The sequence below is a fragment of the Haliotis cracherodii genome, unplaced genomic scaffold (genome assembly GCF_022045235.1).
Source record: "Haliotis cracherodii isolate W230 unplaced genomic scaffold, xgHalCrac1.p SCAF_3, whole genome shotgun sequence".
Taxonomy (NCBI): Eukaryota; Metazoa; Mollusca; class Gastropoda; order Lepetellida; family Haliotidae; genus Haliotis; species Haliotis cracherodii.
Genome location: NW_027266286.1, coordinates 26,270,559 through 26,295,055, shown reverse-complemented (window position 1 = coordinate 26,295,055; position 24,497 = coordinate 26,270,559). Strand labels below are relative to the sequence as shown.

The following is a 24,497-nucleotide window of genomic DNA, read 5'->3' as shown; positions in this document are numbered from 1 at the left end:
CATTAAAAAACAAACAAACAAACAATATGAAATACAGTGCTTGACACTCACCAAATTTTGTCAGTTGTCAAAAAAACAAACTGGTTCTGTTGGATGTCTACTGGACACATTGGTGCTTAGAGTTAAGACTTGATCTATCACTGATTTCAAAAGTTGTAAAAACTTAAATTATTTTGTTTTTCCCCAAAATAACACTAGACCACCGGACCACCATTTATTTAATTTTACTGGTCCTTAAGAAAATATGCTAGACTCAGACCAGCAGACAAGTATTAGTATCGAGCACTACAATACTTATGCTCTAGGGGTGATGAAAGGAACAGCCAACAGTGCACTAAATACATGTACCCCGGTTTATGAAATATGATACACATGTAAAACATATTGTCATAGAGTTAACACCAACAAACCTCTCTGCTTATACATGCACTAGGCAACATGTTCACAACAGTCACGATGGTATGTACACATACATGTTGTCAGTATGGCCACTGTAATGCAGACTGTGCCTACGACTTTTGGGTCTCTCAGCCAGAATATGGCTCTGAGCGTCATTTTCAGTGGAGTTCAGTGTTATATTTGGCATATTTTTTATTGAACTTACAAGACCAAGCCGAATTTCACTAAACTTGGGGTTTGGACGACTGGCTAAAGACACAGACTGTATTGCTATATATATATATTTGTTGTTAGTATGGCGAGTGGGATGATATATATTTGTTGTCAGAATGGCGAGTGTAATGATATATGTTTGTTGTCAGTATGGCGAGTATAATGACATATATTTGTTGTCAGTATCGTGAGTGTAATGATATATATGTTTTGTCAGTATCGTGAGTGTGATGACATATATTTGTTGTCTGTATGGCGAGTGTGATGATATATATTTGTTGTCTGTATGATCGTGAGTGTGATGATATATATTTGTTGTCAGTATGATCGTGAGTGTGATGATATATATTTGTTGTCAGTATGGTGAGTGTAATGATATATATTTGTCGTCAGTATCATCAGTGTAATGATATTTATTTGTTGTCAGTATGGCGAGTGTGATGATATATATTTGTTGTCAGTATGATCGTGAGTGTGATGATATATATTTGTTGTCAGTATGGCGAGTGTGATGACATATATTTGTTTTCAGTATGGCGAGTGTAATGATATATATTTGTTGACAGTATGGCGAGTGTAATGATATATATTTGTTGACAGTATGGCGAGTGTAATGATATATATTTGTTGTCAGTATGGCGAGTGTGATGATATATATTTGTTGTCAGTATGGTGAGTGTAATGATATATATTTGTTGACAGTATGGTGAGTGTAATGATATATATTTGTTAACAGTATGGCGAGTGTAATGATATATATTTGTTGTCAGTATGGCGAGTGTGATGATATATATTTGTTGTCAGTATCGTGAGTGTGATGATATATATTTGTTGTCAGTATCGTGAGTGTAATGATATATATTTGTTGTCAGTATGGCGAGTATGATGATATATATTTGTCGTCAGTATCATGAGTGTAATGATATATATTTGTTTTCAGTATGGCGAGTGTGATGATATATATTTGTTGTCAGTATCGTGAGTGTGATGATATATATTTGTCGTCAGTATCGTGAGTGTAATGATATATATTTGTTGTCAGTTTGGTGAGTGTAATGATATATATGTGTTGTCAGTATCGTGAGTGTAATGGTATATATTTGTCGTCAGTATCGTGAGTGTAATGATATATATTTGTCGTCAGTATCGTGAGTGTGATGACATATATTTGTTGTCAGTTACGTGAGTGTAATGATATATATGTGTTGTCAGTATGGCGAGTGTGATGGTATATATTTGTTGTCAGTATGGTGAGTGTGATGACATATATTTGTTGTCAGTATGGCGAGTGTGATGATATATATTTGTTTTCAGTATGGCGAGTGTGATGATATATATTTGTTGTCAGTATCGTGAGTGTGATGATATATATTTGTCGTCAGTATCGTGAGTGTAATGATATATATTTGTCATCAGTATGGCGAGTGTGATGATATATATTTGTCGTCAGTATCATCAGTGTAATGATATTTATTTGTTGTCAGTATGGCGAGTGTGATGATATATATTTGTTGTCAGTATGATCGTGAGTGTGATGATATATATTTGTTGTCAGTATGGCGAGTGTGATGACATATATTTGTTTTCAGTATGGCGAGTGTGATGATATATATTTGTTGTCAGTATCGTGAGTGTGATGATATATATTTGTCGTCAGTATGGCGAGTGTAATGATATATATTTGTCATCAGTATGGCGAGTGTGATGATATATATTTGTCGTCAGTATCATGAGTGTAATGATATTTATTTGTTGTCAGTATGGCGAGTGTGATGATATATATTTGTTGTCAGTATGATCGTGAGTGTGATGATATATGTTTGTTGTCAGTATGGCGAGTGTGATGACATATATTTGTTTTCAGTATGGCGAGTGTAATGATATATATTTGTTGACAGTATGGCGAGTGTAATGATATATATTTGTTGACAGTATGGCGAGTGTAATGATATATATTTGTTGTCAGTATCATGAGTGTGATGATATATATTTGTTGTCAGTATGGTGAGTGTAATGATATATATTTGTTGACAGTATGGTGAGTGTAATGATATATATTTGTTGACAGTATGGCGAGTGTAATGATATATATTTGTTGTCAGTATGGCGAGTGTGATGATATATATTTGTTGTCAGTATCGTGAGTGTGATGATATATATTTGTTGTCAGTATCGTGAGTGTAATGATATATATTTGTTGTCAGTATGGCGAGTATGATGATATATATTTGTCGTCAGTATCATGAGTGTAATGATATATATTTGTCGTCAGTATGGCGAGTGTGATGATATATATTTGTTGTCAGTATCGTGAGTGTGATCATATATATTTGTCGTCAGTATCGTGAATGTAATGATATATATTTGTTGTCAGTATGGCGAGTGTGATGATATATATTTGTCGTCAGTATCATGAGTGTAATAATATATTTGTTGTCAGTATGGCGAGTGTGATGGCGGGCCTGCTACCGGAGACGCAGGGGGTGCAGTTCACGGCCAGACCAGCACTGAGGACACGGGAGAGTCTGGCGCTGAGGGCACCATCACGCGCTGGCCACCCTGCAGCCATGGGTAAGTCTCAATGTAGCACTTGTGAGCCCTGTCCCTCTGCTATGATAAGCTGTGTATATGCTAAAATATGCAAAATTAATCAGTACCGCCTCTCAGTATGTGAAAAAGTCTCTAAATATTGCTGGCGAAATGTGCCAGCTCCCTTTAAAAGTTACAAGCCAGTTCCAAATTCAAGGAGAATGAATATGAGATGTTCAATTCACTTTTTGTCCTTCGATGTTTGTTAGCTTCTGATTGGTTAAACTATAAATTTCAACCGATCAAAACATATTTGTTAGGCACAGTGTTATATTGAGGACAGTCACTCAAACAAGATGAAGGGGGATAACTCTGATCTCGCAACCTTGATTTGTTTCAGATATTAATTTCATTTTCAGTAGCCAATCGGGGTGGGGACATTTTAGAAATTTTGCTTGCCTTGGGCTATTTCACACACTACCACCTATCATGAAACAAAATGGTTGAAGTTAAACACAAAATGGTTGATCGCAACAACCTGTTGTTAGCTGTATGGAACATGGAGAAATTCATGAAAAAATGGTTGAAATTAAGTAACATGATAAGAAAAATATGGTCTCAGTTTTGGTGTATCAGTTGTCATTGTCATATTTTAAAAATGTAACTTCAAAAGTTTGTTGTTCAGTTCACAGAAAAAATTAGTGGTAAAGTTAATAACCTGGCACATGTAAAGAAGAATCAAATATCAATCTGAAAATTCCTGAATTATCAAAAAGTGTAATAAATTTATATACAAAATGTATAATTTACAAGAACTAAAGTTTGATTTTGTCTTATGTTTGGATGATCTGTAAGCGTCATGTTCTGTATGTTAGTGGTCAAGTACTGTCAATTAGGATGGGACGAGTCCAAATTTACTACCCAGGTACCCACACCCCTATTACCTGACCCTACCCGGGTACCCGCTGTTGGTGTCAAGAAATACATGTAGGTACAAAATATCCGATTGGGAATAGTTTGACAGTAGCCCTGGCAGAATATATTTAGATACCCGTATAAAACGATGTGGTCATGCATACACTAAAGTTGACTGAAGTTTTTGCTTTGTTCAAACATATATAAGTCAGAAAGAACGTGTTCATAGTCATGAAGAAATGCGAGACTTAAAATTGTCGTGGAACCATGTAGTTATATATATTGTGAATTTTTGTCATGAAACAATATATAACATGACTAACCACGGTATGGGTAGTTCTGTAGGTACCCGGGTCCTACTCAGTACCCACCCGACCCGAATACGTGAGTTACCCGTCCCAGCACTACTGTCAATCATGGAATTAATGAGGAAAATATGTGTCCCTTGCTTGCATTGATAAACTCACACATGTGTATCAAGACACACTGTAGTTTATTGTGATAACGTTGAGTCGAACCTCATTGTGTCAAACTTTGATGTGTCAACTCCTGGTTGTCTCAAACTCACCTTCCTGTCACAGCTAATCCCTTCTATGTTTATCATTGTTTGTACTCTGATCTGTCGAACTGGATGTGTTGAATTCATGGTTGTCTTGAACTCATTTGGGAGTATCCAAATTAAGCATAAAATTCCCCTGATGACTCGAACTACAAAATAAAATATGACGTCGACACGCCCACACACACCAAACTTCCTGCAGTTCAACTATGATGTGTACAATCCAGATGGCAACAGTCAGATTGATGCTACACCTCAGTTGCCGCCCCCTTCATTACCAGCAGCCTGGACACTGAAATTTACTTATCATACCTTATTATACCCCGCCATGAGCAAAACAGGTTGCACGTGGATTTCTGACAGGCAGAAAAAATCCTTTATACCCCGCTTCAAACTCGATAAAAGTGGAAAAAATGCTCGGCAAGCCTCAAAATTTTTCCACTTTTATCAACTCGTGTTGATATATTTGATATCAAAAGACACTCGGGTGAGATTCTCTATATAATGGCATCTTTGTTCTTGGCCACCTTGTCAAATATTCTGATCATTAAGAGTAAAGTGTTTCTCATCCACATGGTAACAAGAGTCTAGTACAGTAATGGCAGATTGGTGATGCTTAATGAATAGAGAACACTGCATATGTCTGTAAGTTTGCGCTCACTTGTGTCACCATGGTAACATCACTTGGAATCTTTCCAATCTTCATCAGTTTACTAAGTTTGAGTCAAGAAAGAGGAGTTAAGTTTGTGAGAAAACTAAAACTAAATTAGGCCACAGTTTTTTTTAATTCTTGGTTTATTGAACTGCCGACTCCCAAATATTGAAATGTGAAAAAATGAAAAGGAGTATTTGTTTATTCTGCCGACTAAAAATATGTAAAATGTTAAAAAAAAATCATTTACTGTCACTTTCAATATAATTATATTATTTGAAATACAATGATTAAAAGCTGATGAATATTTATCTTGAAAACTTCAAAACACAACATATTATGACAAATCTTGACATGTATGTATAACAAAAGGGAGGTTTCTTTCCATATTCCTACTGTTCCATCTTTTTTTCCCTACCTGCTTAATATTTTGAGGTAATAAATTTTTTTTAAAAATGACCTGAATTTTTTTGCCAAACATCTGTAAGCCAAAAAATAAAACAAAAGTCTGGTCTTATTCAGTCAAACTGCTAATCCCCCAAAATATATTATGTTTATCTAAGTCTGCATTCTTTCTGGTGTCATTGGCCAATTAATGACATATAGTTTTTGAATTTTAAAGACCATCGAGGGCTAGGTAGGGCTACTTACAATATTAATAGCTGGGATCGGCATTCAAATTAATTTGGTGACGCAATAATTTCATGATTTACAGTATAAGTCATGAATTAGATGACCTTAGAGATAAAATTCTTAATCAGAACACTTGAATAACCAACTCCCTCTGAAATGGATCTTTATCAGAATCAGTTCACAAGGTGGCTGGTAAGGAACCTCTCTATTCATATAGCCAGATGTATACAAGGAGTTTGCATGAATGGATATGACTTGTCATACAATCCAGTGTCAAATATTCAATAGGGAAGCTATAGCGTGATCAGAGGCTTCAATTGATGTAATCTCCTCACACACAGATACCATGTGTAGACACAGATTTATTAACTATAGGCACTAAACAGGCTGTGTCACCAGAGAGAGAGAGGCCTTTTGCTGCTTAGTTACACAGGGGTTAAATATATGTGTTATTAAATCATTGCATGAAGTATCAAATGAGAGGTTTGAATGACTGTATGATTGACTTGATGACTGACTGAGGGCTTCACTGTACTTTCGATGAATTATTCATGTTGGATATTATAAGTTAATTGTCAATTGATCTTGAAGGGTATAGGATATATATAGGCTCACACACAGGGTACAGACCATATGCCCCTGGTGATCGGTTAACAAATTTATCTTACTGACATTCATTCATACAGGTCAAGAATATATGTCCGCAGTTTCACTGAGTTAGCAAAACTCGTAGCAGGTGATGCAAAAAAAACGAGTTACTTCCCTTTACCCAATGCATTCGGATAAACTTTGGTCCATTTCAGAAACTTAACGATACTTGTGCGAGATAAGTAAGTTTCCAGAGATGTGTTCTGATCTATTTCTCAGCGGGTTGCATGAAATTTGTACCCCGCCTGTGAGCAGGCAACATGAAAAATAACTGCCCGCACTTTAACCAATCAGAAGCTAGTATGTTAAAGTAAGGTTAGATAATATTGTATATGTGTATCTACACATTGTACAGGATATATATAGAAAGAATATCACTCTGATTGGTTTTGATATCAAATATATAAGGGGCGGTCGGGTAGCCTAGTGGTTAAAGTGTTCGCTCGTTACACCGAAGACCCGGGTTCGATTCCCGACATGGGTACAATGTCTGAAGCCCATTTCTGGTGTCCCCTGCCGTGATATTGCTGCAATATTGCTAAAAGCGGCGTAAAACCATACTCACTCACTCACTCAAATATATAAAAAAAACATGAGTTGATAAAGGATTAAAAGAGGCTTACTGAAAATTTTTAAACTTACAATGACATCACAATCAATGATTCTGAAGACACTTGTAGCATCATCAGTTACCATGACAACACTATTGACTAATCTCTCTGCTTCTGAAACTAGTTAGCTGTAATTTTTACCCTCATGACACTGGTTATTACTGTTTACAAACTGATAAAGTTGGAAGAATTATTTTTGGATGATAAAGAGAATCTAACCCTTGTGTCTTTTTATTGTAAATATATCTGGACTCAACGCTAAAAGTTAAAATCTCTGCAGAGTTTTAAACGTTTATCAACCAGTGTGTATTTGTTTTATATCAAAAGACTCCAGTGAGATTCATACAGCTGTCACACTACTGTAACTGGAAGAGTGTAAACTGTATCTTCAATGAAGATTTGGGTTGGAATAGCTCTTAAGCAACCCATGCTTGCCATAAAAGGGGACTATGCTTGTTGTAAGACGCGACTAACGGGATTGGGTGGTCAGGCTCGCTGACTTGGTTGATGCATGTCATCGTATCCCAATTGCATGGGTCCATGCTCATGATGTCAATCGCTGGATTGTCTGGTCCAGACTCAAATATTTTCAGACCGCCGTCACACAGCTGGAATATTGCTTAGTGTGGCATTAAACAACAAACAAACAAACAAACAAACAAACAAAACTTCAATAGACTTTAGGACAGGATATATTTATAGACTTGTTCTTGTTGGTAGGTTAAGAGGAAAGTATTAAATAAGGCCCCTCTAATCTCATTAAAATCAGATCTAAGTTCTCACGACCGCTAAACAAAGATCTGAGGACATCCCATTACGGGTCACGTCAGAACGACCTTTTGCGAACTTTGCCCGACCACTGAAATGGCTAACAAGAGGTTGACATCAGCCAATTAGAAAGCAGCTTTCTCAACTTTTACGGCATTTGTTTCAACCTGGCGACTTCCATTTCAGACTACGCTTGAAAGATATGTTGACACAGTTCTCGATTAAAATTTTGAAAACGAACATTCTGGAGTGTCTAATATATGGTTGAGAATGTATGGCCATGCTTCCCACGTACTGTTCAATGCCTCCTCCGTTCAAATGTTTATCTATCAGAAGCAAGAAATAGATGGTAATTTTGACGGAATCAGCCGTATGGGCCGTAACTGTCGTTTGGAATACCCTGGGTTAACATTTTCGAGGTTGCATGATTAGAAAACATGACCTAGTAAGCGACGCTTTGATTGGTCAGATGAAATGGCGTTCTGATGTGACCCGTAATGGGATGTCTTCAGATCTTTGTTCAGCGATAGCGAGAACTAAGATCTGATTTTAATAAGATGGAGGCCCCTCTAAAACACTTGTCTATTTCCTATTTCAACCCATCCCATAATAGGGTGGGCTGGTCATGATTGTTTTTCTTTGTTTGGTTTGTTGTTTTATACGTATCACTCAGCAATATTGTAGCTATATGGTGAAAGTCTGTAAATAATCGATTCGGGACTGGACAATGCAGTGATTGATATTAATCTTATTGTGAACAACAATCCACGTTGTCGGGAAATGACAGCATGTCTCAAAGCCAGACCACGGTCCATTTAGTTGCCTCTTCCAACCCGCATAGGTTGCGGGGGACCTATTCTATTTCAATAATTTGGACCTGGAATCTATTTTTGTCTTTGAAAAACCCCGTTCATTTGTAGTATGACAGTGAAAGCTTGTTTTCAAATGAAGATAATGACCCTTTCCCCCCCAGGTTTTCCAAAGGATTGGTTAAGTAACTTCACACAGGGCTCTAATTAAACCGATCACGTTATTGTAAAATAATTATCCAAAAGTTGAAAGGCTTCCCCTAAATTATCAAAAAATATTCTCGCCCCACCCACTGAGCCTTGTTTTTTCATAAGACTCTCTCATAATTATCTCCCTTGGGTAGCGTGCTACTCCTACCGGTCACACACAGCGATCATATTGCCTACTTCAGTTTCTGCACAGCAGTTGTTGTTTGAACAGCGGCTGCAATAATCAGTGAGTTGAATTCACAGCAGTTGCGGGTTGTTAAGGAACACTCTTGCGTGTTAAGAGCAGAAACTGTTTACTCAAACTCTGTCTCATTGACTTTTTTACACACCGAGAAACCATTCGGTCCTCATGTTTGATTTACTGTAGTATTGGACCAGTTGCTTGGAAAATAACATCTGATGTTTTGATACTACCTTCCTGACAACGTATAATCAGCGTGATCTTGAGCTTTAGGTTTATGTTGTCAAAGAGGATTAACTCTGGTGACTAATGAACATTTAATAACAGTGGGTGGTCAATAAACAGCACTGTAACCAATGTTTTGTTTGGTGTCATGTGGGAGAAATTAGCGATGATAAGTGAGTTTCTCAGTATTGAAATTAGGTATGAAAAATGGTCAAGTTGTTCTTGTGATAAAAGTTAAAACTAAAGGGTTACCAAGGTATGCAACTTTACCAGAGTTCTGCTAACCAGATAGGTTTAGCATAACAGAACACCCGCTGATAAGCCTGAACGTGTACTAGCCCTTAGGATGCCTTTCACATAAGCAGACTGTTTGTTTGCTGTATAATGTCACACTCAGATATATTCAAGCTATATGATGGCAACCTGTATTAAATAATCCAGGGATCAATATTGTGAGCAACAATTCACAATGCTGGGTATAATGACCCACAATCAACCAAGTCGCGGAGGATGACCACCCAGTCCATTTAGTCATCAAAGGTTGCTGGGGGCCTGATCTAAGCTGGAATACCTACAAACTAGGGCTGGGAAGAGTCCAAATTTACTACCCAGGTACCCACCCACCTATTACCCGACCCTACCCGGGTACCTGCTGTAGGTCTCAAGAGGAAGGTACAAACTGTCTGATGGGGAAAGGTTTGACTGTAGCTCTGGTAAAATGTGTTTAGATACATGTATGAAACGATCTGGTCATGTATGTACACTGAAGTTGACTGAAGTTTTATTTTTATTCAAACAAAAAAAAGCCAGAAGGAATGGGCGTAGTACAGTCATGCCCCGCTTATACAGACTTCAGATATCCGGAAACCTCTGTTCCCGGACGATTTTCATTCAAAACAAAATAATTACTATATAAATTTACCCGTATATACGGAAATTCAGTTTCCGGAACCGGATGGTCATTTTCATACACGAAACACTGAAATGCACACAAAATTGTCTCACTTACCCGAACAATACACTTCCTCTGGTGGTAATCCTTCCGCTGGTGGTAATCCTTTGATTCGTGAGAAGTCAATTAACCAAGTGACACTGAGTTACGTTTGAGACGAGCTTGTTTATTGTACATGTAATTCCATTCGATAACCCCATCCATGACAGATTTTTTTAAACGTGTATGTCTTGAATAAAGATTGAGTGGATGTATCTGTTTGCTCTGTCATCTGTCATGAGTTGCATAATTGAAGGGAAGTAACTCTTCCTGTATGAAGCTGATTTCAATTATACGGAAATTTGTTTATACGGACGAATTGTGAAATGACGCAAGTGTCCTTATAAACGAGGCACAACTGTAGTCAGGCAGAATTTTTGTCATTAAACAATATATCATGTGACTAACCATTGGTCCGGGTAGTCCTGTGGGTACCTGGGTCCTACTCAGTACCCACCCGACCCGAGTACCAGCCCTACTACAAACTGACATTAGCAGCGAACCTCCAGGGTTCTCATTAGTTCAGAACAATAATGTTATAATACCTACTGCATCATACAAAGCTGATGAATGTAATGTTATACCAAGGTTCTGTCTGTCCGTCCGTCCAAAAACTTTGTCTGTGCGATTTCTCTTAAACTATTCATTGGATTCATCTCAAACTTAGTACATATAATCTGTGTCATATGGAGGGGTGCAGTCAAAAGAATTTTTTTTTTATATTAATTTTCCATTTTTTTATGAATTTTTCAAACCCTAACCCTATCCTAGCTATTTAATTTGAAACTACTGACACACTAGGCGGTTCTGGGGTATAAGTGAGCCACGCTCTCTTTTGCCCTTGTTCCATTTTGTTTAATGATCAATGCCCATGTTGTCGTAGGAGGTCACTGACAGAATTAGGTGGTCATGCTTGGTCACTTGGTTGAAGCATGTCATCATATTCTAGTTGTGTGTATTGGTGCTCATGCTGTCAATCACTGGATTTTGGGTTTTTACGATTGGTTTATCTTATGATATTAATATATCTATTATATGATGAAACATTACGGATCAATATTCTTATGTGAGAAAGAAACATGGGAACATTGTCTACTTCAGGGGCAGATCACCCTGTCACAGCCAGAGCAGGCAATGCGGCCATGTCCAGTATTGAGATTGAGGCGCAGCTCCGGGAGAAAGTCCGCCTCAAGTTCGACAGTCTGAAGCAGGTAGGAACTACTGTCTGCCACATGGTTGAACTAACGAAAATGGGACACATGGACCTTCATGTCTCATCAGTCTGGGACACACTGTGAATGTTTAGATCATGAAATAGCTACCAAAATCACCTCACCCTACAGGGTTCGACCGGATGGAAAATATAGCATCCTGTCCTGAAAGTACATTGAAATCCTGGAAGACACAAAATGTAAAGGCCACGGGTGGCCAAGTCGTCCAAGGCGCTGCAGTTTGCTGTGAACAGTTGCGCAGCGCTAGAAACTAACATTTTTAGTCCAGTAGTCCTTACAATGATAACGTATAGCAAAACCCTTAAAAATGGCAAATTTCTACTAGTCCTTATGATACCTTAACTATTGGGCGGTTTGGCCAGGACTACAGGACTAGTGCCAGTTTCTAACGCTGGTTGTGTCCCATTGGCACGCCAGAAACCTATGATTGTGGGTTCGAATCCCCGTTCGCCCTGATTATGTTTCTTGGTTGTCAGCACCATACCCGTGCTCATGGGTTTCACCAAATTGGTAAATGTCTGAAACCTGCATCACTTTGGGCTTTCCTCCCCCATGAAGCTGACATGCCGTGATATAACTGGAATGCTGTTAAAAGCGGTGTTAAACCCAACTCATTCACTTACTTAATTGTATGGCTGTTAGAATCATTAAAACTTTTCAAAATTTGCATGTTACATATGACTGACGTTTCCATTATGTATACCATATTAGACGTTAGAAGCGCCCAGGGCGCTCTCAAAATTAGAAATAGGGGTCTCTTATTAGAATATAATTTTGGTAAGATTAAAAACAGAGTTGAAAGATTCTAAATTTTGTGGTTTATGCTGACAACCTGAAATGATATAAAAGAAGAATCTGTGCGTATTAAACACGATAGATATATTTTCGTGGTATAATTGCCCATAATTAAGGGTGCGTATACACGAATAAATAAGTCTTGTGTACATTGATCAATCGAAAGGGGTGCTAATTGGGATTGTTAACTAGCCAATATATTAGCAAATATCGCCATGGGCGCTTATTAGAGCGGGGCGCTTATTACATCGAATACGGTAATAAGTCATTGTTTAACCCAGCTCCTTAACTCTACAATATGTTGGAAAAAAAAAAAATCAAAATTAATTTCTCGTTATTCCATGTCACCCAGAATGCAGTGGCTATTATCGATGAGTTTCTGTCCTGTTCAGAAATTTGTTCATCTGTTTATTTTGTTGAATCTGATGTTGTTTATTGAGTGTTTGTTTACCAGATTGTTACATTGTTTCAGGCCTTCCAGACGTATGATGTGGACCAGAACTTGAGCATAACCAAGGGGGAGTTCCGGCGTGTTCTGGAGTCGTTCTGCTTCCCCCTCACATCAGAGCAGTATGAAGCCGTTCTAGTCAAGGTGTGTTTCCTCAATAATATAGAACACAGTGACATCATTCAGGGGTGTTAAGTACCAAAATGTCCTACTTGACCAAGGGCAAGTCAAGTCTAAAATTTTCTTTGCCCAAGCTGATTTTCAACTTGCCTTGCTAAATCAGGGAAAAGAAGAAAACATATATTTTGACCACGAAACTTTATCAAGTGAATAAAACAACTAATGGAAGATGTGCAGAATAGAATAAATGACTTGTCAGTTACTTTATCTGCAGCTGACAAACACACAATGCAAAGTTAACACTGCCTATTTACATACTTTCCCAATACTCTTGAAGATCTTGATGAGAATAGGTCTCAGCAACCCATGCTTGCCGTAAAAGGCGACTATGCATGTCGTAAGAGGCGACTCAAGGGATCAGGTGGTCAGGCTCGCTGACTTGGTTTATACATGTCATCGTACCCCAGTTATGTTGAACGATGCTCATGGTGTCAATCACTGGATTGTCTAATCGACTAAGACCTATTTTGGTCTTTCCTCCCATTTTAAACAGACATGCTGTGATGTAACTGATTTGCTGTTCAAAGTGGTGCTAAACTCACTCACTAAATAATGCACTAAATAATGAATAAAAAGGATACATCTTGCTTATTGTTAATCAGACAGGTATATCACTATAGTGAGTTAATGTGACGTGTTACACACTTGGGGCAGAACATAGACGTACAAATAAGAAACCTGAAACAGCAAATATTGTTTTTTATGATTCTACTCATGTTGTTAACATGCTCATTTGACGATCTTCCCGAGGCAAGAGAGTTAACTGACTTTAAAAGTCCAGTTTCCACCCTTGCTGAACTAGGCTGGAATACCTGGGCTCGATCGTAGCGCCACCAGTGGCTATTACGAGTTATGTCCCTTCTTTGCCTCTCCTGATGATCAATCAGATTCCACCTCTCGTTTCACTTGCATTTGCTTCAAACAAAATGTCAAGCGATCTGATTGATAATCAAGACCTATATTGTGATAAAACGAGCCTTACATCGCAAAGTGCATCAGATCACGTGAGCACATTGATTAAAAACATGAAAAGATTTAGAAAATATCTGTTGACAATGTGTTGGCGGTGCACATGCTTTGCAAATCCTGCAATTGACCGAAATCTGCATGACAGTTTACGATTGTTATGAAATATAATCAAAAGGAGCCAAGAGATGTTTTCATTTTCAGACACTGCAGTATTCTAGACTTGCATGGGCTTTATTAGATATATTTGTTTCAGGTTCTGTATGATATACTATGCTGCATTATACAAGTTGAATGAGCAAACTGACAACTTGTGTTTGAAAAATTGAATCACAACTGCAGGGTTGCCAATGACCTAGAGCCGAGAGTCCCTTTAAGAGGTGTGGCACCAGTGTTGTGGTTAAAATGTTCATGTTGGATTCTTGACTTTACATAAGCTTCATGCTTTTGATCCACTGTTGCTGCAACCCAAAACCTCTTTCATTGTGAACAGGTGGAGCGTAACCCCAATGGAACTGTGCGTTATCAGGACTTCCTGGAGAAGTTCCATGGGAAAGGCAGCAGCAGCAGCCGTGAGAAGTGGATGAGTGGCCAGCAACGGTATGGCATCTTTACGATAGTCATTTTCCTGTCCTATCCCAATTACCTTTGATAAACATGGCATCAAATCATGCTCGCTCGCTCCCTCACTCACACCCTCAATCACGCCCTCACTCATGCCCTCACGTACGCCCTACGGACGCACACACCCACTCCCCGACCCAAAATGTTTTCACCAAACTTGGTACATAGATAGGTCTAGTGGTAAACTGGTGCCTTTGATAGTTTGGGATTTTTCCATGGAAACGAGTTTGACTTAGACTAAAAATGGAGGTAGTGCTTGTTTCCGCAGGGCTAATGCCTTGCACACAACCCGGACATATTGGCGGGAGATGTGAGTATTTCATGCTTGTTGAATTAACAATGACACAGTAGAAATAAAGTACACACATGTACAGTGCTGATGTATGGGGATATGTGCAATGTGCTCGAAAGTGATTATAATGTACATCTCATGCTTATGATGAATATAATTCAGTTAAGTGTTTGAATATTTGACAGTATTGGTTAATTTCATTGATATGCTAATTGCAGATGTTATTTTGCTATAAGTATTTTCTATTTTATGTACAGACAGGAATTTTTTTGTATTCAATTGAACATTTAGGTTTAGGCCACCAGCTGTGTAACTGTTTGTTCTCCAAGATTAACAATATACGTAAACATTGAATGATGAGGTAATAAATAGAATCTGAAAGTCTTTGAGAATTTGTTCTGTTGATGCAGGTACGCCCACCAGCCTCCCACTAAGGAGATCAACATGGATGTTGTGGAGAGGATGGTCAGAGAGAAGGTGAGAGTTATCTCCTCTTGGAAGGTTGGACTTATTCCCCTTAGTTCAGACCAGCTAGGTTTCCTGTTTTACAGATTTCTAGCCCATATGATTGAGGTGAGTTATAAATATTAGACAAATATCAACATAATATCTGATATTGATAACATGAGTCGTCAAGATAATTATACTGGTAAATATATTCAAATTTGTGTATATTGATAGAGTGCTTTCTATTTTTTATATTTAAAGGAGATTTATGAGGAAAGCAAGAGCATAATATAGAGTAGCCTTTGTGCCATATCGAATGTATGAAATCATGCAACATTGCTTTTGAGAGAAGGAATTTACTGATGAAAGACAACATGGAGATCGGTAAGTCACCGACCATTTGATCATCGTGGGGTGGGCCTCGGATTCGTTCGACATTAGATATTTTGTAACAAGATTATATATTTTTTCAGAGACAGCTTCAAAACTAGGTATTTTTTTATTTACAACTTTGAACCTGATATTTTGCCAGAAAAACATGTTGCAACAATGTAATTTTTGTGGTAGGCAATTTGTTTTGTTTTCAACAGTCTGAAGCATAATTAATTTTTTCAATAATTCTCGGGAAGAATTTATTTTTTTAGATAAAAAAAACCCAAAGTGAGAATGCAGTACGCAAGGAATGTATTACTTTATACCCAATATGCTGAGCCATATAGCTGAAGAAGCTGTTTTGGAGTGATGGATTTGAAACTTGAAAACATTTATTGTTGTAGAAAATCTACACATAAGGTCACATTTTACTTTTATAGGCTTACAGAATAATCAGAATGGGCCAGTCTTGACATGCTGAAAATATTGAACAAAAGCACATCTATCTTTGTTCCACCTTAGCCAGTTGAAAATTAAATTTATCTGATAATAATTTGAAGTGACATTTCATGTAGTGTCACAGATTTCCATATTTATTTTCAGTATATCAGAATATCGAGTGTTAGCTTTTGTCTTTCATTTATACACCAGTTTATTCTTTCTTTCATATCTGTAAGACACAAGGATAGGTCAGGTGATTGAAAATAAACTTTTTATGTCACAAATATTTTCCAGGCGTCATTTGTTTTGCCATGTTTTGTCCCGAAACCAGAAATTAAAATGCTGTTGTTTCCTGGGTACAGCTGAGTGGCAACTTGAAGGCGGTGATCAAGGCCATGCAGCTGTTTGACTACAACATGGACGGCAAGATTCAGCGGCATGAGCTACGCCGGGTGCTGGAAAACTACTGCTTCAAGTTCACAGACCAGCAGTTTGACAAGTGAGGCATACTTCTTGTCTAGCCAAGATTATCAAGGATCCATCACATGTTCTTTAGTTGCTGAAGATACTGAGATTAACTCTAGCATTGTGTCTCTGGACAGGCTGGTTGATGTGAGGGCATAAAGGACCATCCATGTGTTATCATCCTAAACAGGCTTCCACCTCAGTCACCACATCTTCCCGAGGCAAGAGAGTTAACTGACTATAAAAGTCCAGTTTCCACCCTTGCCGAACTAGGCTGGTGTTATGGAGTTACAGTTTGGCTGGACTAACGAGTCTATGCATAGTCCAATCAAAATCGCGCACCAAAATTGAAATCCGGTTCGTAAACTGTCGTGCAGATTTCGGTTGATTGCAGGATTTGCAAAGCATGTGCACCGCCAAATCAATGTCAGCAGAAATTTTCTAAATCTTTTCATGTTTTAAATCAAGATACTCATGAGATTTGATGCATTTTGCGATGTAAGACCCGTTTTATCACATTATAGATCTTGATTATTGATCAGATCATCCTGACCGGGCGCCACCATTTTGTGTGAAGCAAACGCAAGTGATACGTGAGGTGGAATCTGATTGGTCCAAAGTAGAGGCTTAGAAGGGACATAACTGGTAATAGCCACTGGTGGCGCTAAGATTGAGCCCAGTAATTCCAGCTTAGTTCGGCAAGGGTGGAAACTGTACTTTTTTAAGTCAGCTCTCTTGCCTCGGGAAGATGCAGTTACCATGACGTCTCAATCAAATGGCATCACCAACCTCTCTGCCACTGAGGCTAGTTAGCTATACTTTGTACACTTAAGTCATTGGTTATTACTATTTCCAAACTTATAAAGTTGGATGGATGATTTTGGATGATAAATGGAATTTCTACTGTCTTTTGACATCAAATATGTCAACACTTGTTGAAAAAAGTTTAAATCTCCTCGACAGCCCTCGATATGTAAATATATTTGATATCAAAAGACATTCGAATGAGATTCTCTCTTCTTGTGAGAGGGACTGGGATATGTATTAGAGACAGGACATCTTTTAGGTCACCACTTCAAAAAATACTTCTTTTGAGGGGGGGGGGGTGGGGGAACACTTGTTTTTACATTTTTTACAGGACATCTTGAGAACAAAAGTATTGATTTGTAAGATATGAGGCAAAAAGATTGTTTTTCGATTATTGATTAATCCCAATTCCTCCTTCCAACTGCCCCCCAAAATTTCATGTTTGGACCATGAGACAACTTACTAATTTTGGGGGATGTTTAGTTGTATTGTATTTGTATTCAGCATCCAAAACTGGCTCCCACAGGAGATATGGCTTGGGTCAGATCAAGTGATATCTACATTGTAGATATCACTGCAATGAAATTGCATCACAATGCTTTGCAGACCATTGTGATGTCATTGGTTACCATGACGTCACAATCAAATGACATCACTAATGGCTTTGCTACTGAAGCTGTAAGCACTGCTTATTATTACTGTCCACAAACTGAAAAAGTTGTAAGAATAATGTTGGATGATAAATAAAATCTCATCCTTGTGTCTTTTGATATCAAACATATCAACACTCGTTGATAAAAGTTGACAAGCTCCCCGGCAAGCCTCAGAGTTTTTCCACTTTTCTCAACTCGTGTTGATATATTTGATATCAAGAGACGCTCGAGTGAGATTCTCTATTTAGTCAGTACTTGGTTGAGAGATAATCTTGCTCCATGCAGTGGTGGTATTTGGCGTCAGTTGCCATGTGAGTAACTGTACATTTCACAATCCATATTGTTCCAAGAGACTTTCTGGATCATTAGTTTTATCGACTGCACAGGTTTCCTGTAACGTAAACAGATCTTCTGTTGGTTGCCGTGGTGACACGCTTGATTAACTCCTTTGTGGTTTTTCTGTTGTTTGTCAGGATTGCTTTCTATGTGACCTTTACCTTCACCCCCAAACCGTGAATAGATATATACATTGTATTTACCTCTGCAACACCAATCTTTGTGATATGGCTTTTAGACTGTTGACAGGACAATGGCATGCGTTTCTCTTTATTTAGTGCCCTGAGAGTCAATTTCTATTCTTTTGTGTATAGTAGTCTATAGAAATGCTCTGTGCTTTTGAGGTAGAGTGTTAGTCTACTTAGACCACACTTTATATGTTTTAGGTTTTGATATTTTCAAAACATATTTCCAGCATTGGTCAGAACTTAATATTGTTTTTAAAAATCTACTTTTATTTCTTTTTAAAATTTATGCTTAGAAAGCTTCACGGTTGGTCTTTGGGGATTTAAGTTGGAGCCATTGAAATTTGTTTGAAAATTTCTCGGCATTGGTTTTACCACCCACCCCCCCCCCCCCCCCCAAAAAAAAAAAGAAAAGAAAATTGACACTCAACTCAACACAAATGTAATTTTTGATATCCCAGTGTTTTTTAGCTACATCATAAACCTAAACATGATGTCTTTATATTTTATTGTTTTTAAGTAAACTTACTCTGAAACAATTCAAATTTTTGTATTCCCAGTGTCATCAGATTACATCGTGTGATGATTATCATTATACTATCATTATACTTCTATGCGAAGAGGACATTTGTACACTGGGCTCACATGTACACAGGCTGTAGTTACTCCTATACTTTAACATAGAGACTAGTTGTAGCACCAAGATCACTACGATGGGCCGAGAGTGTGCAAGACGGCCCAAGTGTAGCACAGAGATCACTTTGTGCAAGATGGCCCAAGTGTAGCACTAACATAACTTCATGCAAGATGGCCTAAGTGTAGCACTAAGATTACTTTGTGCAAGATGGCCCAAGTGTAGCACTAAGATTATTTTGTGCAAGACGGCCAAAGTGTAACACTAAGATCACTTTGTGCAAGACGGCCCAAGTGTAGCACTAAGATTATTTTGTGAAAGATGGTCCAAGTGTAGCACTAAGATCACTTTGTACAAGATCGTCCAAGTGTAGCACTGAGATGACTTTGTGTAAGATGGTCCAAGTGTAGCACTGAGATGACTTTGTGTAAGATGGTCCATGTCATGGGATAAAAAGGAATCCTCTCCCTGGAGAGAATACAAATGCTGAAGTATGCAGAGTGCTGAGAACTGTCAGTCACTAAATATCTTCCTCCTGTCTGGTACCTGGTTTACCTAGATGCACCTTCAAACAATTGCCTTCACTCACACCAACCCATTGCCGTATCATGAACAATGATGACAAGGCTGTTGTTGACATATGATCTTAATTACAAAAGGAGCAGTTCCTTACTTCAAATGATATATTCTGAAATAAATGTTTGTTTCCTTATTGAGTGACACAGGGGCGGTCGGGTAGCCTAGTGATTAAAGCGTTCGCTCGTCATGCCGAAGACCAGGGTTCAATTCCCGACATGGGTACAATGTGTGAAGCCCATTTCTGATGTCCCCCGCCATGATATTGCTGGAATATTGCTTAAAGCGGCGCAAAACCATACTCACTCACTATTGAGTGACATTGATAGCAATATAGTCATATCAGAAGAATAAAAAATACTATGAGGTATTTAACGCTTATGATGCATCCATGTTGACTGAAGCCGTCAAACCCCCTTTCTTGTAGACTGTGGCAGAGGTATGACTTCCACCACACAGGAACGGTGAACTACAAGGAGTTCCTGCAGCGGATGGGGGTCACGCCACAGAGGCCCAACAGCAAGCCTGCCCCAGGGGTACCAGGAGGTACGTGCAGCAGTAGCTGGTTCTTTCTGTGTTGTTTTAATGCTGCACATGCCAATTTTATGATGGCAGCCTGTAAATATGTGAGTGAGGACTTGACAATCCAGTGATTGATATTGTGAGTAACGATCCACACCGTCCGGGGACAAAGACCCGCACTCAACCAAGTCACCAATTGATCCATTTGGTCACCTTTTTTGACCTACTTAGGTTGCTGGGGACTCAAAAACAAATTAACATAGGGTTATACACTAATTTAGTTGTCAATCGTTTGCTATATCCTTGTAATGTTAAAAGTGGTGTCCCACAATGTCCCTTTTCCTTCCTCAATTTTACAAATCTCGTACTTGTGGACATGTGTTAATTTCAATCCCTGCACCAATCCATGATGTCACCTCTTAAAACAAGCATAGGTTGCGGGAATCCGGGACTCCTCATGGGGACTATATGGCATGAGTCACAGTTGACTCAGGGTTCCAGGGGCAGAATTGATCCACATTATCTCATGCTTGTTGTAGGAGCTGACTAATTACGGCATATATCAGGACATATTTATTGAGTCTGCACAAGGCAATACCAGTGGTTGATAGCATGAGCAATAATCCTACGTTTCGGTCATGTATTAGTGGTAACAGCAGAAAACAAAATATGTACCTACCATTTTAAGTAATTGTTATGGTGGTCATTTGGTATGGAACTGTTCAGCTATTCAGTCAACTCATGGAGAGGTAGGCTGCTTCACTGCTGTGGAACCCCATCCATGTCATTCTACGCCCTATTCTTATTGACCCAGGAACATCCGGACTAGAATAGGTCTTCAGCAACCCATGCTTGTCCTAAGAGGGGACCATGCTTGTCCTAAGAGGCAACTAATGGGATCAGGTGGTCAGGCTTGCTGACTTGATTTATGCATGTCATCGTATCCCAATTGGGTGGATCAATGCTCATGTATCTTAACAAAGTTATGAACAGATTGTAGCAGTATCTGGTGACAGTGAAAGTAACCACAGCTTCACACTCTGTTTCCATAGCACTGACCTGGCCAGCTATGACTAACCATGACAAGCAGCAGGTGGGAGGTCTGTCCGACTTCCGCATCCGCAACCAGCAGCAGCGAGACCAGCAGATGCTCAACCAGATGACCTTCACTCAGATTGAGATGGAGTTCAGGAACAGGGTCAGGGTCAATTCTATCCTACATTCTGTTTGATCTCCAACTGTGTCTGTCTAATTGTCCTGCAACTGAGTTGTCCAATTGTCCTGCAACTGTGTCTATGCACTTGTCCTTCAACTGACTTTGTCCAATTGTCCTCCAGCTGTGTTTGTCCAATTGTCCTCCAACTGAGTTTGTCCAATTGTCCTCCAACGTTAGTTTGTCCAATTGTCCTCCAGCTGTGTTTGTCCAATTGTCCTCCAACTGAGTTTGTCCAATTGTCCTCCAACTGAATCTGCCCAGTTGTCCTCCAACTGAGATGTCGAGGGGTAGCCTGGTGGGGTAGTCTTGTGGTTAAAGCATTTGCTCATCATGCTGAAGACCCGGGTTCGATTCCCTACATGGGTACATTGTGTGAAGCCCATTTCTGGTGTCCCCGCCATGATATTTGCTGAAATATTGCTAAAAGCAACATAAAACCACACTCACTGACCTCCAACTGATTTTGTCCTATTGTCGAAAATAATGACAGGTCTCGATCCATTACTGTATTTTGTCATCTGTATGATTATGTTGGTGTGTATTTAATGTGTATGATCTCCTCTCTTGTGGGCCACAGATGAAGACCAACTACGTTAACCTGAAGAAAGCCTTCATGTCATTTGACAAGCATCTGGATGGGTTCATCTCCCTGGACGACCTGAAGGCCATCCTCACCAACTTCACCATCCCCATGTCCGACCAGCTATTCAGTCAACTCATGGAGAGGTAGGCTGCTTCAATGCTCTGGAACCCCATCCATGTTATTCTACTCCTTCGTCTTAGTGACCCGTGAAGATCCGGGGAAGAATAGGTCTTCAGCAACCCATGCTTGCCATAAAAAGTGACTATGCTTGTCGTAAGAGGCGACAAATGGATCAGGTGGTCAGGCTCGCTGACTTGGTTTATGCATGTCATGGTATCCCAATTGCGTGAATCAATGCCCACAATGTCCATCACTGGATTGTCTGGTCCAGATTCATTTGTTTATCAGACCGCTGCATATAGCTAGAATATTGCTGAGTGCAGCGTTAAACAACAAACAAAACAAAAAAACCGCCTTGTCTTAGTCCCTAGCATGAACCTGCATTATTCATAGATACCAGTTCTTTTTACGATTTGATTCCTTTCTTTTTACAAGATCTGACAAAGCCTACACAGGAGAGAACTTGACTGCCCAATCAATATGAGGAATATGAGCTTTCGGCTTTCTAAAATGTTTCGGCTTCATTGTCAAACGGACTGCCTTGAGCTATTATGGGCAATTTTATTAATATTTTTGTGCAGGAAAACTAAAACCACGGGCTGAAAGAAACTGTTATGTTGTTGATTAAAAGACCTAACTGTAACAATGGGTTGTAGTACGGTTTAGATTGAGTATTTAAATGTCTGCGGACATTATTATTCACCATTCAAAACCTCGTTTAAGTTTGTTTTCGAGTCACAGAAGTCAGATCTGCTGCGCCTAAATATTTCGCCTCTTATACCAAGAATTTAGAGGTCTGATTGGATGATTAGAAACTTCACTTGATGAGACCTCCTATTGGTGGGTGATCTTAGAGGGGTATCTATCAAATCAGAGTGAAAGATCATCTTTTATAAACAGGGGTCATTAGGAAAGCGGATGCTTCATTCACCCACTCTTCAGTTACTCAACCACAAGAAAAAAAACTATTTCTCCAGGGGTACAATGTCTTTTCTAGGTAAAAAGGATATATAGTTGCTACCTCTCTGACCCCCAATGTTCTAAATCTCCAGGTGTGGTGTGAAGGGAAGCCACAAGATATCCTGGGAAATCTTCTTGGAAAAGTTCCAGAATCCAATGATGGTCGGAAATGGACAAACATTGCCCATCAAACCTAATCACAAGTGAGTTTGATTGCAATTATTCTACTGGATAAGTGACAGTATAATAAACAAAGTTTGGTTGGTGACTGGTTTATTTACCCGTCCGATAACAAGAAAAGACTATTGTTTTGTTACTTTCTTCTGATTTTACTTTTTAAAGAGACCCCAGAATGTCATTTTAACTCAGAAGTAATGGAAGACTGCTGGAGTCGAACAATCCTTCCTGAAGAGACTCTCCCTTATTCCATTATTGAAGTCAGAAACACCAGAACCTATCATGCCATGCCCTTCAATATAGCGCTAACTCGGTTATAGCAAGCAGTAACGCATGGCTCCCAAAATTTATGTACATTTTTAATAAACTCAAGTTTTACACTGGCACAAGGATTTTCCCCTTTCACAAAAAAACATTACTAGCTGATGAACGCGAGCACGTAACACTGCAAATACCAATCAACATATCCGAACAGAACTCTGCAATTTAGTCCTAATATCACACTATCAGGTTCTTAAAACGTATTCGTTGTATATCTGGACTTATGTTTGTAGCCTATTTTATGAATTTCATTAAAAATTTCTTTCAATATGGTTTACATTAATTTGGCGAAATTGTGTGTGATGGGATCGGTAGATCATGCAACTCATAGTTTTTAACAGCTAGGATGGTGAAATTCCAGCTTTTGATGCCTGGAAAGGAATTTTATTTGACAGAGAATGGATACATGTATCATAATGCCAGACTTTGACTCATTAAAAGTCATAGCAACCTGTTTAGTCTTTAATGAGCACTGATGGATCCAGAGGGTGATGCAGGACTTGGTATTATGTGCATCCCCCTTTTTTAAAATCCCGAATTCGCCTCTGATGAGCATTGAGAACATTTCAACTGTTGGCTGTGGGTTGGCTGTGGGTTGGCTGTAGGTTGGCTGTGGGTTGGCTGTAGGTTGGCTGTTGGTTGGCTGTGGGTTGACTGTAGGTTGGCTGTGGGTTGGCTGTGGGTTGGCTGTGGGTTGGCTGTTGGTTGGCTGTGGGTTGGCTGTGGGTTGGCTGTGGGTTGGCTGTTGGTTGGCTGTGGGTTGGCTGTGGGTTGGCTGTAGGTAGTCAGACGTGTGTTGTGT

The 24,497-nt window shown here is 38.9% G+C and overlaps 1 protein-coding gene across 1 annotated transcript in view; it reads left to right on the top strand.

The window, feature by feature from the left end:
• The window catches only part of LOC139475148 (EF-hand calcium-binding domain-containing protein 6-like), a 51,789-nt gene that overhangs the window by 2,993 nt on the left and 24,299 nt on the right, over positions 1-24,497 (top strand). Inside the window, exons 2-11 of the mRNA XM_071258403.1 lie at positions 3,053-3,183; positions 11,445-11,554; positions 12,843-12,962; positions 14,458-14,564; positions 15,291-15,357; positions 16,503-16,639; positions 20,224-20,342; positions 21,371-21,516; positions 22,112-22,260; positions 23,290-23,400. Coding sequence (XP_071114504.1) covers positions 3,054-3,183; positions 11,445-11,554; positions 12,843-12,962; positions 14,458-14,564; positions 15,291-15,357; positions 16,503-16,639; positions 20,224-20,342; positions 21,371-21,516; positions 22,112-22,260; positions 23,290-23,400 — 1,196 coding nt within the window. The 5' untranslated portion in view covers position 3,053. The remainder of the gene's footprint in view (positions 1-3,052; positions 3,184-11,444; positions 11,555-12,842; positions 12,963-14,457; positions 14,565-15,290; positions 15,358-16,502; positions 16,640-20,223; positions 20,343-21,370; positions 21,517-22,111; positions 22,261-23,289; positions 23,401-24,497) is intronic.